The sequence below is a fragment of the Cervus elaphus genome, chromosome 20, assembly GCF_910594005.1.
Source record: "Cervus elaphus chromosome 20, mCerEla1.1, whole genome shotgun sequence".
NCBI classification, from domain to species: domain Eukaryota; kingdom Metazoa; phylum Chordata; class Mammalia; order Artiodactyla; family Cervidae; genus Cervus; species Cervus elaphus.
This window is the reverse complement of record NC_057834.1, coordinates 37,594,521-37,609,152: the sequence shown is the minus strand read 5'-3', so window position 1 is coordinate 37,609,152 and position 14,632 is coordinate 37,594,521. Positions and strand designations below refer to the sequence as shown.

The following is a 14,632-nucleotide window of genomic DNA, read 5'->3' as shown; positions in this document are numbered from 1 at the left end:
CATAGAACAACCCCCTCAGACAGGTGCGGCTAGACTGTGGGCAGTGAAGACAGAGGACTTCTCCCCCACCAGCCCTAGTGGCCTTCAGGTTTTCTTCTTTGAAGCCCTTTGTGGGCTGGGTGTCAGAACCAATAATACAAAGGTCCTCCACCTGTTCAGAGGTCTCCAGGGGCCCAGCACCCACTAGATAGAGGCCACGTTCCTCTGCCTGCTGATACCCACCCCCAGCCTCAGTTTCTGAGCACCCTGAACATGCCCACAGTTTCTGCTTATGTGGGTCCCTTCTTGAGATGTCTCCTCTCCTTTCTTCACTTACTCAATTTCCAGGTTGTCCTCCCAGGCAGCCTTCAGGCACCACTTCCCAAGAGGCAATTCTCCAGCCCAGTCCCCTTCCTAATCCCTACTCCTGTAGGCCCTACAGCTTCTCCTCTGGGCTCCACAGTCTCTGTGATTCCTGGGTCACACATTTACCCCAGTGGCAATTCAATTCCCTCCTAAATGTCTCTCTCCTAACTGGACAGTGGCTCCTGGAGGGAGGGGTGATCTGGCTCATCTCCAAAGCCTGGCTTACAGTAAGTGCTCAGTTAAAAGCTATCTCCTCGTTGTTTGTCTACCAGGACCCCAGTGGATACAAATCCTGCTTCTAATAACAAGGGGCTCTTGACTCTTAACTGAAAAGACCTTCCTACCACCTATCTTCCCGTCTTTCCAGCTGCTGGGAGCAGCCCAGAACCTCTCATATCACACTGGGTGTTCAGGGAACCCAGGTTTCAGTGGGCCCCTGCCCAGCCTGCTCCCAAGTTCAGCCTTCTGTCCTAGAAGTGTGGTGGGGTGTAGATGCGAGGAGGCTTGGGAGTGGGGTAAGGAACTCAACTGTTGAGACTCAGACCTCCCTGGCCACGTTAATCATCAGTGCCTACAGAGCCGGCTCTTTATCTCCGTTCTCCATTGGTTTTTCAGTTGGGGAAAAGATTGAGTAACACTTCAACTCTCTCTTGTTATCAACCCTGGAGGGGTCCAGTGGGAGAAGTCTGAGCCCATCAAGGTCGCTTATTCTTTGGGAAACACTCTCCAAACTAACATCATGTTTGAGGGGGCGGGTGCCCGCCCTTCTTTCTCCCTCCAGCCCCACCGGTCCCGCAGCTGTGCCGGAGCAGGGCAGGACGCAGGGAGCTTTTCCAGGGTTATTTCCAAGGACCTGTCCCAACAGGAACGGCATCAGGGTCAGCTGGGCCAAAGGAAAGAGGACTTGGGGGTACGAACGCCCCACCCTCTCCCACTCCTCGGCCCGCCTCACGTCTGGGGCCCAGGCCCTCGCCTTCCCCGCGACACCCCGCTTCCTGGAACGGGGACTGGGAACTGAGCGCGGGTAGGAAGGCTCTGGCAAGCCTCCTCGTGATGGGCGGGGCCTAGCTCAGTGGGCGGGGCCTGGCTCGCACAATACCTGCCCGCCCCGCCCGCCCCGCCCGCCCCGGGAGTCTGCTCGCGCCACGCGCCTGGAGCCACAGCCGCGTTGGAGACTCGCAGCCTCTGTCCCATGGCTTGGTCTCCCCGCCGCTCCGCGGGCCGGCGACTGCAGCTGCCCCTGCTGTGCCTCCTCCTCCAGGGCGCCACCGCCATCCTCTTTGCGGTCTTTGTCCGCTACAACCGTGAAACCGACGCTGCCCTCTGGCACTGGGGCAACCACAGTGACGCGGACAATGAATTTTACTTTCGCTACCCAAGTGAGTGCGGGTGAGGGCGCACGGGGAGCTAAGACCCTAAGTTTCCCTGGTGTCTTGGGAGGGACTACTTGGGAGGGAGCCCAGATCTACCCCTCGGTGGGCAACCCTCTTGCTTTGAGATGAAGGTGCCCCAGATTTATAATAATATCCTTTCACTAGTGTCTGCCACGCTCCAGGTATTACGCCAAAGGCGGCACATGCATTTTCTCCTTTAGTCTGTGAAGTGGACAAAGATGGGGAAACTGAGCTAAGAGAGTTTAGGTGGCTGGTTCAGGGTCTGGGAACTGAGCGAGCTGGGATTTGAACCCAAATCTGAAGCTCCAGCTTTACCTACTCTCCTGTTGGCCTATCTGGGCTTTGCCTAGAGACTGTCTTTTCTCAGGCCTCCACCCTGAACACAAGGAGAAAAAGAAATCCTCTGGGCAGGGGAGGTAGTGGGTGGGGTGAGGGAGACAGTGATGCAGGTAATAGCTGTGAAGGCAGCCAAGGCTGGTGGGTTCAGACATTTCTTCCCCAGTCCCCCAAAGCTGGTTCTTCCAGAGTCAGAGAAAAAATGATGTAAGTAGCCACCAGCCAATCGCAGAGTAGCAGCCTCACAGCCCCAAGGAGGAGGCAAGGCAGGGTCATTAACCCATTTCACAGGGAAGGAAGCTGAGGCTCAAAGGGGCTGTGATTCATTCAGGATCACCTAGTATGTGAGTGACAGAGATGGAACTAGGACTTGGGCATCCTAAGCTCCTAGCACCACAGCTCACCTGCATGCTGACAAGGCCCAGGAAGGAGAAATTTGAGCCCCTGCTTCATGTTGTGGACAGAACCTCTCCCTCAAGGTTGGGGGAACTAGCCTTGTGACTCAGGCCCTGGGCAGCTAGGACCAAGGGCACCAAATCTCCCAAGCTTTGTTACAAATGTTTGAGCAGGTCTCTAAGCCTCAATTTTCCCCATCTGAGCAATGAGAAGAAAGGTGCCTTCGTCTGAAAGATAGACATTCAAACAAGGCCCAGAATGTGGGTGTCTCCTATAAAAATCCCAGCTTTTATTACCTTACTTTCTGTGTGCAGAGCTGGTGGCAGCTGTCCTCACCTGACTCTCTTCCAGCCCCAGTACAATGAAGCTCACAGTGCTGAGGATTGAGAGGGTGCAGTGGAAGCTTGGTTTTGTTCAGTCGCTCCACCGTGTCCAACTCTTTATGACCCAATGGAACGCAGCATGCCAGGCTCCCCTGTCCTTCACCATCTCCCAGAGTTTGCTCAAATTCATGTCCATTGAGTCGGTGATGCCATCTAACCATCTCATCCTCTCTTGCCCCCTTTTCCTCCTGTCCTCAATCTTTCCCAGCATCAAGGTCTTTTCCAGTGAGTCAGCTCTTTGCATCAGGTGGCCAAAGTATTGGTGGAGGCTTGGTCCTAGGCAGAGGGGGCTACAGCTCCTCCTTCCCCACATTTTACCCCAATTCTGGCTGCATGAGTGAGCCACGGATGCTGAAATCAAAGCCACAGAGCTGGGATGGCAGGCTTTTGGGGTCATGCATTTGTCCAGAGTTGGAGGGGGAACAGTCCATGGACTGAGAGTTGTAAGCGCTTGCTCTAGAGTCTGACCTGGCTGCCTGTCATGAACCCCTATTTGCTTCTCCCATGGGCCTCAATCAAGGCCTCCAAGCCCTGGTTGCTTCAAAGGCCTCCCTGACCTTCCTTGCTCCTCCGTTGCATGATAAACTCTCCTGAATACACAGCTTTCTGTCCCTGGATTGCAGTAAGAGGAACAGCAGTGGGAATCCTACCTCTTTCTGCACTAGGTTTTTATCCCTGTGGACTTGGGACCCTGGGGATGGGTTGGAAAGGAGGGAGGTGTGAGGTGCCTGGAGCCTGGGGCTTTGGTGCGCCGAGTCACCACTGTCCCTGTGTCCAGGAGAAGTGGTCAGGGCCAGAGGGTGGTGTGGCCACTGCCCTTTGATTTGGGAGATGAAAGGGAGTTTTGCCGCTGCCGGTAAGCAGTGGGGCTAGCCGACGCCACGGGCATGGCTGCTCTGAGTGTCTGCTGTTACCTCTACAGGGAGGGCCTTCAGAGCCCAGCTGGTTCACTCCTCTCAGAGGTGGAGAGAGAACCAGAGAGGTAATGCGACTGCGCCAGATAACACAGCAAGTCAGCCCACCTAGAACCAGGTCTCTTGACTCCCCATCTTCAGCATTTACCCCACATTGCAAACCTCTTATTTCATGAGATGTCATGGAAAATCAGAGGGGGAAAAGACTAGGGGGAAGGTCTAAGTGTACAGGGGACACAGAAGCAGAGATGAAAAAGGGTTCTAAGAAAAAATATGGACAGGTTCTTTGTCTCTGAGACCTTACTTGCAAGAAGAGGGATTTAAGACAGATGGAAACAGGATCTTCCTGAGTTGGGGTTAGGGGTGTGGGTGACTGGGACCAGAGTGGTTTTTCACTCTTCTAGGAGAATACAGCCTGATCTGCCCTCTTAAAGGCAGGTGGAGGTAGAGTGGTGGGGAGAGATGACCTCCCCAGCTCACCACTCCCTTTTTCCTGCTTCTCATATTTTATATCCCCACTTTACAGATGAGGAAACTGAGGCTTAGAGAGGTTAAGTGTCTTATCCGTGGTCACACAGTGAGAAGTTAAGGGGATGTGTGCGTGTGTGTGTGTGTGTGTGTGCTGGAATTTAAAGCCAGCTCTGTGAGATGCTAAAGCCCCAGCTGTCCCTGTTCCCTTGTCCCACAGTCTGACCTTGTTCAGGAATCATCTGGTGGGGTTGGGGAGAGGCAGTAAGGGAAGGAGGGAGGATGACAGGTGGCCCTGGAGGGCTTTAACCTTCTCTCCAGCCAAAGGTGCATGGGTTTGGAGGGGTTGGGGATATGATGGGAAACAGACTCCATGCTGCTGGACCCAGGGATCCCCTGAAGGGAATGTTGAGGGATCATCATATCTATCCCCCTGCCTCCAGCTGGAATAGCCCCTTACCCTCCACAGCCCACAGAGAATGTCTGTGTGGAACATTCCATGGAATGGAATGAATAAAGGAGATTTCTTGGTGTTTAGATTCCAGGTGAAAAGCCGTGGGATTGAGTTTTGATTCCAAACAAACCCCAGGTGGGATATGTAAATATTGCCATTTAAGACAAGTTCTGGAGCGGTTTGGGCGCGGAGCCCTGTGCCCCAGCCCCCTCTGTTGTCTTGCTGTCCTTGGGCGAAAGAACAGACATGGCATCCCCTTTACTGTTTGCACAAGGAGAAGACAAGTCAGGTGGTGAGGCTGAAAGCACTAAGGCTGCATACTGAGATCTAAACAATACCTCTCCTTTTCTGTTGGGTTTAAGACCTGAGAGGGAAGAGAGATCTTGGCGACTTGAGGAGTGGGCAGGGCTGAAGTAGTGGCACAGTGGTGGGGACATCTAGCGAGGCCAGTGGACTTCCAGACCCTCACCCCCTTGGCCGCGGGGGCTGCATGTCCCCAATTCTCTGCAGGGGCTTGCAAACTCCTTTCCTATCAGCCCATACTCAGCACACACACACACATTTGCTTCTCTCAAAGTTATTGATTGCATTCTGAAGTTCAGTAGTACATATTTGGCTTGTTGATGGTTCTTATTTATTTATTTGGCTGTGCTGGGTCTTAGATGTGGCCCTTAGGATCTTTAGTAGCCACATGTGGGATCTAGTTCCCCAACCAGGGATTGGACCCAGGCCCTCTACATTGAGAGCAGAGAGTCTTAGCCACTGGGCCATCAGGGAAATCCCTTGTTGTTGCTTCTTTACCTTTAAACAAAAAAGGTGATTGTGATTTTTTTTTTGTGATCTGCCTCTTTCTATTTGAATTCAATTACAACAAAAACATGTGAATAAGAAAAGAAAAGCAGAGAAGAACACAAATAATGAAGGCTGTGAAGGCCTAAAGCAGTTATAGTTGAAATTCCAATGTAGCTTTGAGCTACGGGCAGCCAAGAAAAGGGGAAATATGGACAGTTACATGTTCTCATCAGAATAAAGGAAGCCTCACATACGTGATTCTTTGATTCCTTTGATGTCTGTCTTCCAGTGACAGCTACATTCCCAGAGTCTGATGCATGACTGCTTAGGTTTTTTTGTTTGTTTGTTTGTTTTTAGTTCTATGACTTCTTAGTAAACATAAGTGAAGGAAAGCAGGTCAGTTCCTTGTTCCTTAGGGGAGATGACATTTCCTAGTACTAAGTTCCAGGAGAAATTTCCCACCTGGAGCTATGAAAGGAGAGTTTAGGGTCATGGTTGGTTGACCCTGTTTCTCAATAAGTTATTTACAACAGATGCAATAATGCACTCAAATGTTCCTCTAGTGTTTCGCAATTAAAGCCAAGGATAGCACAGCATTTCTGATACACAGACCCAAGACAAAGGAAACAGGATGAGATGCACTGGCTGAACATCACCCGAGGTTGTGTTTCTAGCCCTATTTACAAGTAGATGGTGGGAGGGGTACAAAACAAAATAATACAAAGCAAATTGTTGTATGTATCTCATTTTCAATATGGCTGTTTATTATTTTAGATTTTTGTACACTAAATGGAAAGCAAACAGAAAAGACCCCAAGTCTCCCTCCCCAGAAACCCCACTGACACTTAAAAAATTCAAGTAATTCATCTATAAAGTTAAGATATCCAAAGTATAGAAAGAAGCAAACTATAGGGTAAAATCTTCTTTCCCATAAGTGGCCATATTGCAAATCTCCAGGGGGTGTTATTTGCACCAGAGTTGTATGGCTCAGCAGCCCTCCCCCTCCCTTCAATTCCTTTTTTCCCTAAGATAACCTCTTAACAAAGTTATTAAAGTTATTTTATACAGTTCTACAAAGTTAACAGTTATTTTATCAATTAATTTGTAAAATTTAAAACCCTAAAATTGGAGAGGCATAGATTCTGAAGTATGAGGAATGGAGGTTAGACATCAAGATGAACTTCCAGCACAGAGGCCAGAAGGGGAAGAGAATTCCATCACAGAGGGCGGGGGCTGCTGCAGGAAAATGCACAGGAAAGGTGGGACTTTTCACCGGTCGTAAAGTCCCAGGGATTGGGCCGTTGAGCCGGGTAGAGAAGAGAGCAGAAGGCTCTACTCTCTTGCTCTGACCTGGGGACAACAGGGATGGTGGGGGTCCCAAGCTGGGCAGCTCTATACCGGTGAGCCAGGCTGGGAGGCCTGGCCACGCCTTGGGGAATTTTATAGGCTTGGCTCCGGCCTCAAGGCGGCACTGGCTGGTGAGAGCTGGGGGGTGCGGCAGGATGGTTGATGGGTAGATAGGTGGTGGCCTGAGTAGTCCCAAATGCCCCCCTCGCAGGCTTCCAGGATGTGCATGTCATGATCTTCGTGGGTTTCGGCTTCCTCATGGTCTTCCTGCAGCGCTACGGCTTCAGCAGCGTGGGCTTCACCTTCCTCCTGGCCGCCTTTGCCCTGCAGTGGTCCACGCTCATCCAGGGCTTCTTCCACTCCTTCAGCGGTGGCTACATCCTTGTAGGCGTGGAGAGGTGGGCAGCAGGGGCCTCCCTGGCTCCCCTAGGTCTACCTGGGAGGCCCCTGCCCAAGGGACCCAGCTCAAGCCTGGTCTTTCAAGTTTGCTTCCTGACCTAGGTTTTTTGACCCATCAGTTGATTTCTTTTAGGTACCCTGCCTGTTCTTGTTGTCTGATTTCTTCTTCCGTCCTTGACCCACACCTCCCTTTAGGCCCCTTATTACTCAAGAGCTGTTGGGAGGATAGATAGCATCATGGAAAAGGGCAGGGCTGGCTGTTGATTCAAAAGCTGGTTCTTCCACTTGTCCTGGGCTTTGTTTGCCAAATCCCAGAATCTCCACAAAAAAGGGAGGTGATCCCTTCCCACCTCCCAGGGAAGAATTTAGCCTGGTGTGTTCATTGCCCCCTCCCCGCCCCCTCCCCCTCGGGCTGCCCTTGTTTCCAGCCCCCCTCACCCCCCCCACCCCGCATCCGAACCCCCAGCATGATCAATGCTGACTTCTGTGCTGGGGCCGTGCTCATCTCCTTTGGGGCCATCCTGGGCAAGACTGGGCCGGTTCAGCTGCTGCTCATGGCCCTGCTGGAGGTGGTGCTGTTTGGCCTCAACGAGTTTGTCCTCCTTAGTCTCCTGGAGGTGAGTTGGGATGGGGATGGCATGAGGAGTGGGCATGGCCAGGCCCTGAGCAGGGAAGGCATGGGGTAGGAGTGGGGCAAGGGGCTGCCCTTCGACCTCAGCCCCACCTCCCCAGGTGAAGGATGCAGGCGGCTCCATGACTATCCACACTTTTGGTGCTTACTTCGGGCTGATCCTCTCCCGGGTCCTCTATAGGCCCCAGCTGGAGAAAAGCAAGCATCGCCAGGGCTCTGTCTACCATTCGGACCTCTTTGCCATGATTGGTGAGGCCTGCCGAGGTGTGGTGGGTGAGGGGCTAGTTCATATCCAGGCTTGGTCTCGGGGTGCCACCTATAAGTCATGGGGTTCTGGCAGCAAACTCCCTTCCAGCTCGGACTCTTCCATCAGAGCCTGGGGACCCTTGCTCATCATTTTTGGTAGTTTTATGATAGGTTCTTAGAACTCAGAGCTCATGGATCTCAGGGCTCCATCCCAGAATATGTTCATGAAGGTGTTAGTCGCTCAGTCTTGTCCAACTCTTTGTGACCCCATGGACTATAGCCCGCCAGGCTCCTTTGTCCATGGGATTCTTCAGGCAAGAATACTAGAGTGGGTTGGCCTACCCTCTTCCAGGGGATCTTCCTGACCCAGGGATCAAACCCAGGTCTCCCGCATTGCAGGTGGATTCTTCACTGTCTGAGCCACCAGGGAAGCCCAAGATCCATCCCAGGGGCCTTTCTAAATCCGAGTCTGATGGTACCTATCTCTGTTTAAAGGCCTTCAGGGCCCCCCTACCCACAGTTAAATACCAGACTCCTCAGTCAGGGATACTGGCCCCTGCAGTCATTTGCTCCCCTTCCCCTCCCCACTCCCCACCTCTTTCTCCCCCTCTCTCTCCAGCCAGACTCAGCTTCTCCCCATCTCTAACCTCTAGGCCTTTTCCCTTGGTGCTGCCTCCCACCTCCTGAAGACACTTCCTCCCAGGAGAATTGCTGGAAGTCCTGGCACTCTCAGGAGAGAAGGAGAGGTCACAGGTCACCCCTGGGAGGAGTAGGGTCTGACCTGCAAGCACCCTCATTACCACCTATTTCTTCTAAGCCTGTACCTCTGCTCCTCTCCATTCACTGATGAGTCAGGAAAGGAAATTGATATTTTACCTTTTTGAAGGTAGTATTGAGTAGTTACTGAAGTGCCCATTCTTACATTAAAAAGAGACTTGCTTTGTGTTTCTTGCTCACATCTGGGTGTGTTGTGAAACAGAGCACATGGAACCCTAGGTCAACTGAGGCCTCCTTGCCCTTTGATAAGTTTGGTTTGAAGTCCAGAGGCCTCCCGAAGATTTCTGTGCTTTCCTGGGACGCTTACATTCTCAGATTTCGTCTGCCTCTCAGCTCCTGCTGGACAGGAAAATGGGTCTCTTCCTTGATTCCTCCCAAAACTCTTCTCAGAAGACACATGTGTATGTGTGGTAGATTTTACTGCAGACTGTGGAGGTGCAGAAGTTACATCGCAACCCAAGGACCACTCAGGACTAAGGGGCAGTCACTCAAGCCTCTTTGCCGTGCTGACCCTACCCCACAGGGTCCCCAGACCCCTCCTCTCTTGCCCCCCACCTCTCCCTCCAGGACTGACCTGGGAACCTCACAGGGCAGCAGGGCCTATGGAGCTCCCAGTTCCTGCCCTAGATGCCCAGGCCCAGCTCACCAGTGCTCAGGGCAGGGCCCACCCTCTCCAGGTGGCAGTTGAGGTTATAAAACAAATGATATTCCTGTTATGGATATCAAGTGCCAGATTCGTGCCTGACATGTGGTGCCCTTTGCCTTTTTTTTTTTCCTTTTCTGATACTTAAAAAAAAACTCAACCCCCCATGGTTTTCAATCAAGTAACTAACTCCCTCTCATGCCAGTACCCTTCAATGGTACCAGTTGTTAGACATTTAGTACCAGCTAGGCCATGGAAGACACTTGAGAGTCCCTTGGACAACAAGGAGATCAAACCAGTCAATCCTAAAGGAAATCAACCCTGAATATTCATTGGAAGGACTAAAGCTGAAGCTGCAATGCCTTGGCCACCTGATGTGAAGAACTGACTCATTGGAAAAGACCCTGATGCTGGGAAAGATTGAAGGTGGGAGGAGAAGGGGACAACAGAGGATGAGATAGTTGGATGGCATCATCAACTCAATGGACATGAGTTTGAGCAAGCTCTGGGACATGGTGAAGGACAGGGAAGCCTGGTGTGCTGCAGTCCACGGGGTCACAAAGAGTCGGACACAACTGAGCTACTGAACAACAACGAGGCCATGGTTGGATTTCCCTGGTGGCTCAGCTGGTAAAGAATCCAGCTGCAATGCAGGAGACCTGTGTTTGATGCCTGGAAGATCTCCTGGAGAAAGGAATAGCAATCCACTCTAGTACTCTTGCCTGAAGAATCCCTTGGACAGAGGAGCCTGGGGGGCGACAGTCCATGTGGTCGCAAAGAGTCAGACATGACTGAGAGACTAACACTAACTAAAGTAACAGACCGTGGCTAGGTACTTGGTATGCATCATCTCATTTAGTCCTCACTTCCTGAGGTATATGTCACTAGCCCCACTTTACAGATGAGGAAACTGAGGCTGATGAGAGTAGGTGACTTGACTGCAGTTACACAACTTGTACCTTGTGAGGGAGTCTCTTACTTCCTCTCACTCTGCCTGCCTGCCCCCCATTTAGGGACCATCTTCCTGTGGCTCTTCTGGCCTAGTTTCAACTCTGCACCCAGCGCCCTGGGGGACGGGCAGCATCGGACCACTCTCAACACATACTACTCCTTGACCGCCAGCACCCTCAGCACCTTCGCCTTGTCAGCCCTTGTTGGGGGGGATGGGCGGCTGGACATGGTATGGGGAAGAGGCGTGGGGAGAGGCAGAGGGGTGGACCGGGAGGCCAGGGAGAGGTCTGAGATCCTCCAGGGGAACAGGTAAGGGCAGAGGCACAGCGGGCTACATCTACACTGGAGGCGCTGGGGTCAGAGCAGGAGGTGAGGCGAGGACCACAGGAGAGGTGGAGGATTAGATGGTGGAGAAGCAGCAGGTGGCACTGTGGTGGGTGGGCTTGGGGTGGGTGTGGCGCTCAGAAAGGGCCCCCCGTGCCTGTCTCTTCTGTGCTCCCTAGGTCCACGTGCAGAACGCAGCACTGGCCGGAGGGGTTGTAGTGGGGACATCAGCTGAAATGATGCTGACACCCTTTGGGGCCCTGGCAGCTGGCTTCCTGGCTGGGGCCATCTCCACACTGGGGTACAAGTTCCTCACGGTACATAAGCCCCTCGGGCCCTGAGCAGGGCAGGGGGTCTTCACACCCTTCCTCCTCTCCAACAGGCCTGGGTGACGGGGGACACATGAGACTCATGATTGGTGTCCTGTCCTCCAGCCCATCCTTGAGTCCAAACTCAAAGTCCAAGACACATGTGGCGTACACAACCTTCATGGGATGCCGGGGGTCCTGGGAGCCCTCCTGGGGGTCCTTGTGGCTGGGTTGGCCACCCATGAAGCTTATGGAGATGGGTGAGTTCTCCCCACCCTCACCCCACCCCCAATCCTCAATGGAATCATTATCCCCCTGAAACTCACTCCCTCAGTCTCTTTCTCCTTTTGTGGACCACCACCGCCAACAAAAAAAAGCTGCCTATTCTCATTCATTCATTGATCCATACCCTGGAAGCTGAAAAAAACTGGGGTAGGGACTGCCTTCTTGGTCCTCAGTCAAGCGCAGCAGAAGGACGTTGAATAAATGATTTCAACAGTGTCATTATTAAAGGGTCAAGGAAGAGACACTGACCCTTAGGATAAATTTTTGCACATCAGGGCTCAGGGGAGAGGGGAGGCAAAAGTGACCCTCAGACTGAGCCTTGAAAGGTGTGAGGGCATTGCTGGCACACGGAATGGGAAGGTGTTCCCCTCCAATGGGCTCAATGGGAGCAAAGGCCTGGAGGTGACTCAGCCTGGCAGGCTCCCCAGGGCCCTTTCGGCTGCTGCAGAAAGCAGTGCAGGACACTGGTGCGCTGACCAGCCCTGGCTCCGTGCTCTATCCCTGTCTCCCCACACCCTCCTCTCCCTGCAGCCTCAAGAGTGTGTTTCCACTCATAGCCGAGGGCCAGCGCAGTGCCACGTCTCAGGCCATGCACCAGCTCTTCGGGCTGTTTGTCACACTGACGTTTGCCTCTGTGGGTGGGGGCCTTGGAGGTGAGTGACCTTGGCTGGGGTCGGGAGTTGGCAGGAGGAGCTCCAGGGAGGGGAGAAGACGGGGCGGGGGGCGGGGGGTTTCTCTGGAGGAAGGGCCATTGGATCGATCCCATTGCCCTGACGTTCATTTACTCTGTTGAGCACCTACTTCGTGCCAGGTGCAGGGTGGGGTTGTGGTGTTCAGGGGTGACTCCCTCTAGGTAAGGAGAACCAAGCAGGTACTTTCTCCCTTCTGGTCACAAAGGAAGGTGGGAAGCCTGCTGACCAACCCCTCTCCTCTGTGGCTTGTATGTGCCTCTCCCTCTTCCCACTAGAGGGCAGCCCAACCTCAGGCTGAGCCCTGAGGCCTGTGGTGCCATCTCCCGGGCGGGGGCTGGGCCGGGGTGGGGAGGGAAGAGGCCTGGCTGGCTCACCAATAGACTGGGGCACAGAAACCTTCCACAGAGGCGGCCTGCCCACTGATGCCAGGCCAGGCAGTCCCTCCCGATGTCTGTATGCTTCGGTATCCCCACCTTCCTGCTCTCACCTTGAGATCTTATCCTCAAATAAGAGTTCATTCATTCATTTAATTACTTATTTACTCAAGAAACACTTTCTGCATCCCTCTTGGAGAGGAGCCCACAGAAAGCTTACAAGCTGTGGTCCATGACAGACTCACTATTTGGTCCATTCCCGCTGTGCACACTTTCGTATGTGACTTCTCTGAACCTTGGTCCCCTTCTCTGTAACACAGGGATCCTGTCCATCCTGCAGGGTTGCTGTGATTACTCAGGGAGGCAGTGCTTTGTCACGCATTCTGCACAGGGCCTAGCAGAAGTGGCGCTTGATAAATACTGCTGTGATCTGCCTGTGCTAGGCATCACATTGACCTCATGCCTCCCAGCTCCTCTGTGCCCTAGCAACCCCCCATGGGGGCAGCAAAAAGCCTCACACATTGTCCTCTACTGCCACCAGGGCTCCTGCTGAGGCTGCCCATCCTGGACTCCCCGCCAGACGCCCAGTGCTACGAGGACCAGATTTACTGGGAGGTGAGATGTCGCCTCCCCTCAGGCCGTTGTCCTCTCACCCTCAAACACCCCCTTCCCTGCCTCGCCTCCTCTGGTCCAACCTGCCTCTTTCCTTCCTCCCCTGCTCCTTCTCCTCTGGGGTTCACCCTTAAGCTGTGGTCTCCGTCCTCTAGAGCTGACCCTTCACCTGCTCCTCCATCCCCGCCCTCCAGGTGCCTGGGGAACATGAGCATTTAGCCCAAGGATCAGAGGAAACAGAGACTCAGGCCTAACTTGCTTCCAGCCCTTGGAAGGATGCTCTCCTTTCAGAAGAGGATGACTGCCTACTGTGGGGAAGCTCCTCATTATTAGCTCGCATCACTTCCGCTGCAGGAAAGAAGACAGGAGCTCCTTTCCATAGGGAGCCTTAGGGGAGGGGTGGTGGGAGGCTGGGGAGATGGTGGAGGAGCCAGGTGTCTATAACTGGTCATGGTGAGGAGAGAGCCCTGCACACCCCACCCCCACCCCACCACCCCACGCGCTGCAAGTGAGGCACTCGAGGGACTGCTGATTCCCTGGACCAGCGTCACTCAGCTACTGTGAAGCCTGAGCCAGGGCCTGGCTCTCTGAGGGTGATAAATACCATGGTCACCAAGGACTCTGACTCCTTTATTTTTGTGCAGCTGAGAATGTGGGGAGTTTCTCGCACCATCTAACTCCCAATATTAGAACCTCAGGTGAAAAAAGACCTGACTGGTGACAACATCCTGCCTCCTTGGGTCTAAGGAACTCCCCCTAGGGTGCTGTCTTCTATGAGGGCAATGCCCAGACTGCGCTTACTTGCTTCCAGAGACAGGGGGCTCATTTCCCTCAGCAAGTGTGTGTTTGTTACAAGACAGTTCAGTCTGCTAGAGAGCTCTTCCTATTCTAGAATGAATACCACTCTGACCCTCAACTTGGTGACCTCTCAACAGAGTAGGAAGGGGGCCCCGGGAGGCTTAAGAGTAGCATAAGGAGTTCTTCGCCACTAACTCCTCAGAAGCTGGAAGCAGCCAGCCCCCAGGCACCAACTGAGGTCCCTGTCCAGAGTCTGAGGAGTTGGGGCCTAGGAAGGGCAAAGCAGAGTTGCTGCAGGGAATGGGGAAGGCAGGCCCAGGGCTTCCGCCGGCCTGACACCATCAGACCACCAGAGGGCGCTCCAGACCCAGCAGAGGAAGATGGGGCCTTCATGCTCCAGCATCCTCTACCAAGAATGGAAGTCCTTCCTGCAGCTTAATGGCCTTCCTGCCTGCTTCAGCTCTGGTCCTCACTACTGCTGCCACAAGACTTTTCTGAGCGCCCAGTCCCCATCACATGTCAGGCGGTGCTAGGGCTTCCAGATCTTTCATTCGACTAGGAATCCATCCTTCTAGTAGACCAGAGCTCTTTTCCCAAACCTGAAGTGCTGGGAGCCCCTCTGCCCGCTCCTGCTGCTCCCCAGGCTTCTGACAGGAGTGAACAAGACTGCAGACCTCTTCCTCAAGACCAAACCCCAGGAGGGATTTCTGGGGCCTAATCCTGGGATAGGGGCAAAAGGTGTTCCCACGAGGCTCCATCCTCA

General features: G+C 53.4%; 1 protein-coding gene across 1 annotated transcript; it reads left to right on the top strand.

Annotated features, from left to right (window-relative positions):
* Positions 1–1,468: 1,468 nt before the first annotated feature.
* Positions 1,469–13,690, top strand: RHBG (Rh family B glycoprotein). Its single transcript, XM_043878334.1, has 10 exons — positions 1,469–1,724; positions 7,041–7,227; positions 7,695–7,845; positions 7,961–8,108; positions 10,539–10,705; positions 10,980–11,117; positions 11,235–11,368; positions 11,925–12,046; positions 13,001–13,074; positions 13,266–13,690. The coding sequence occupies exons 1-10, from the start codon at positions 1,538–1,540 to the stop codon at positions 13,323–13,325; spliced, it is 1,368 nt and encodes a 455-aa protein (XP_043734269.1). The 5' UTR covers positions 1,469–1,537; the 3' UTR covers positions 13,326–13,690.
* Positions 13,691–14,632: the final 942 nt, after the last annotated feature.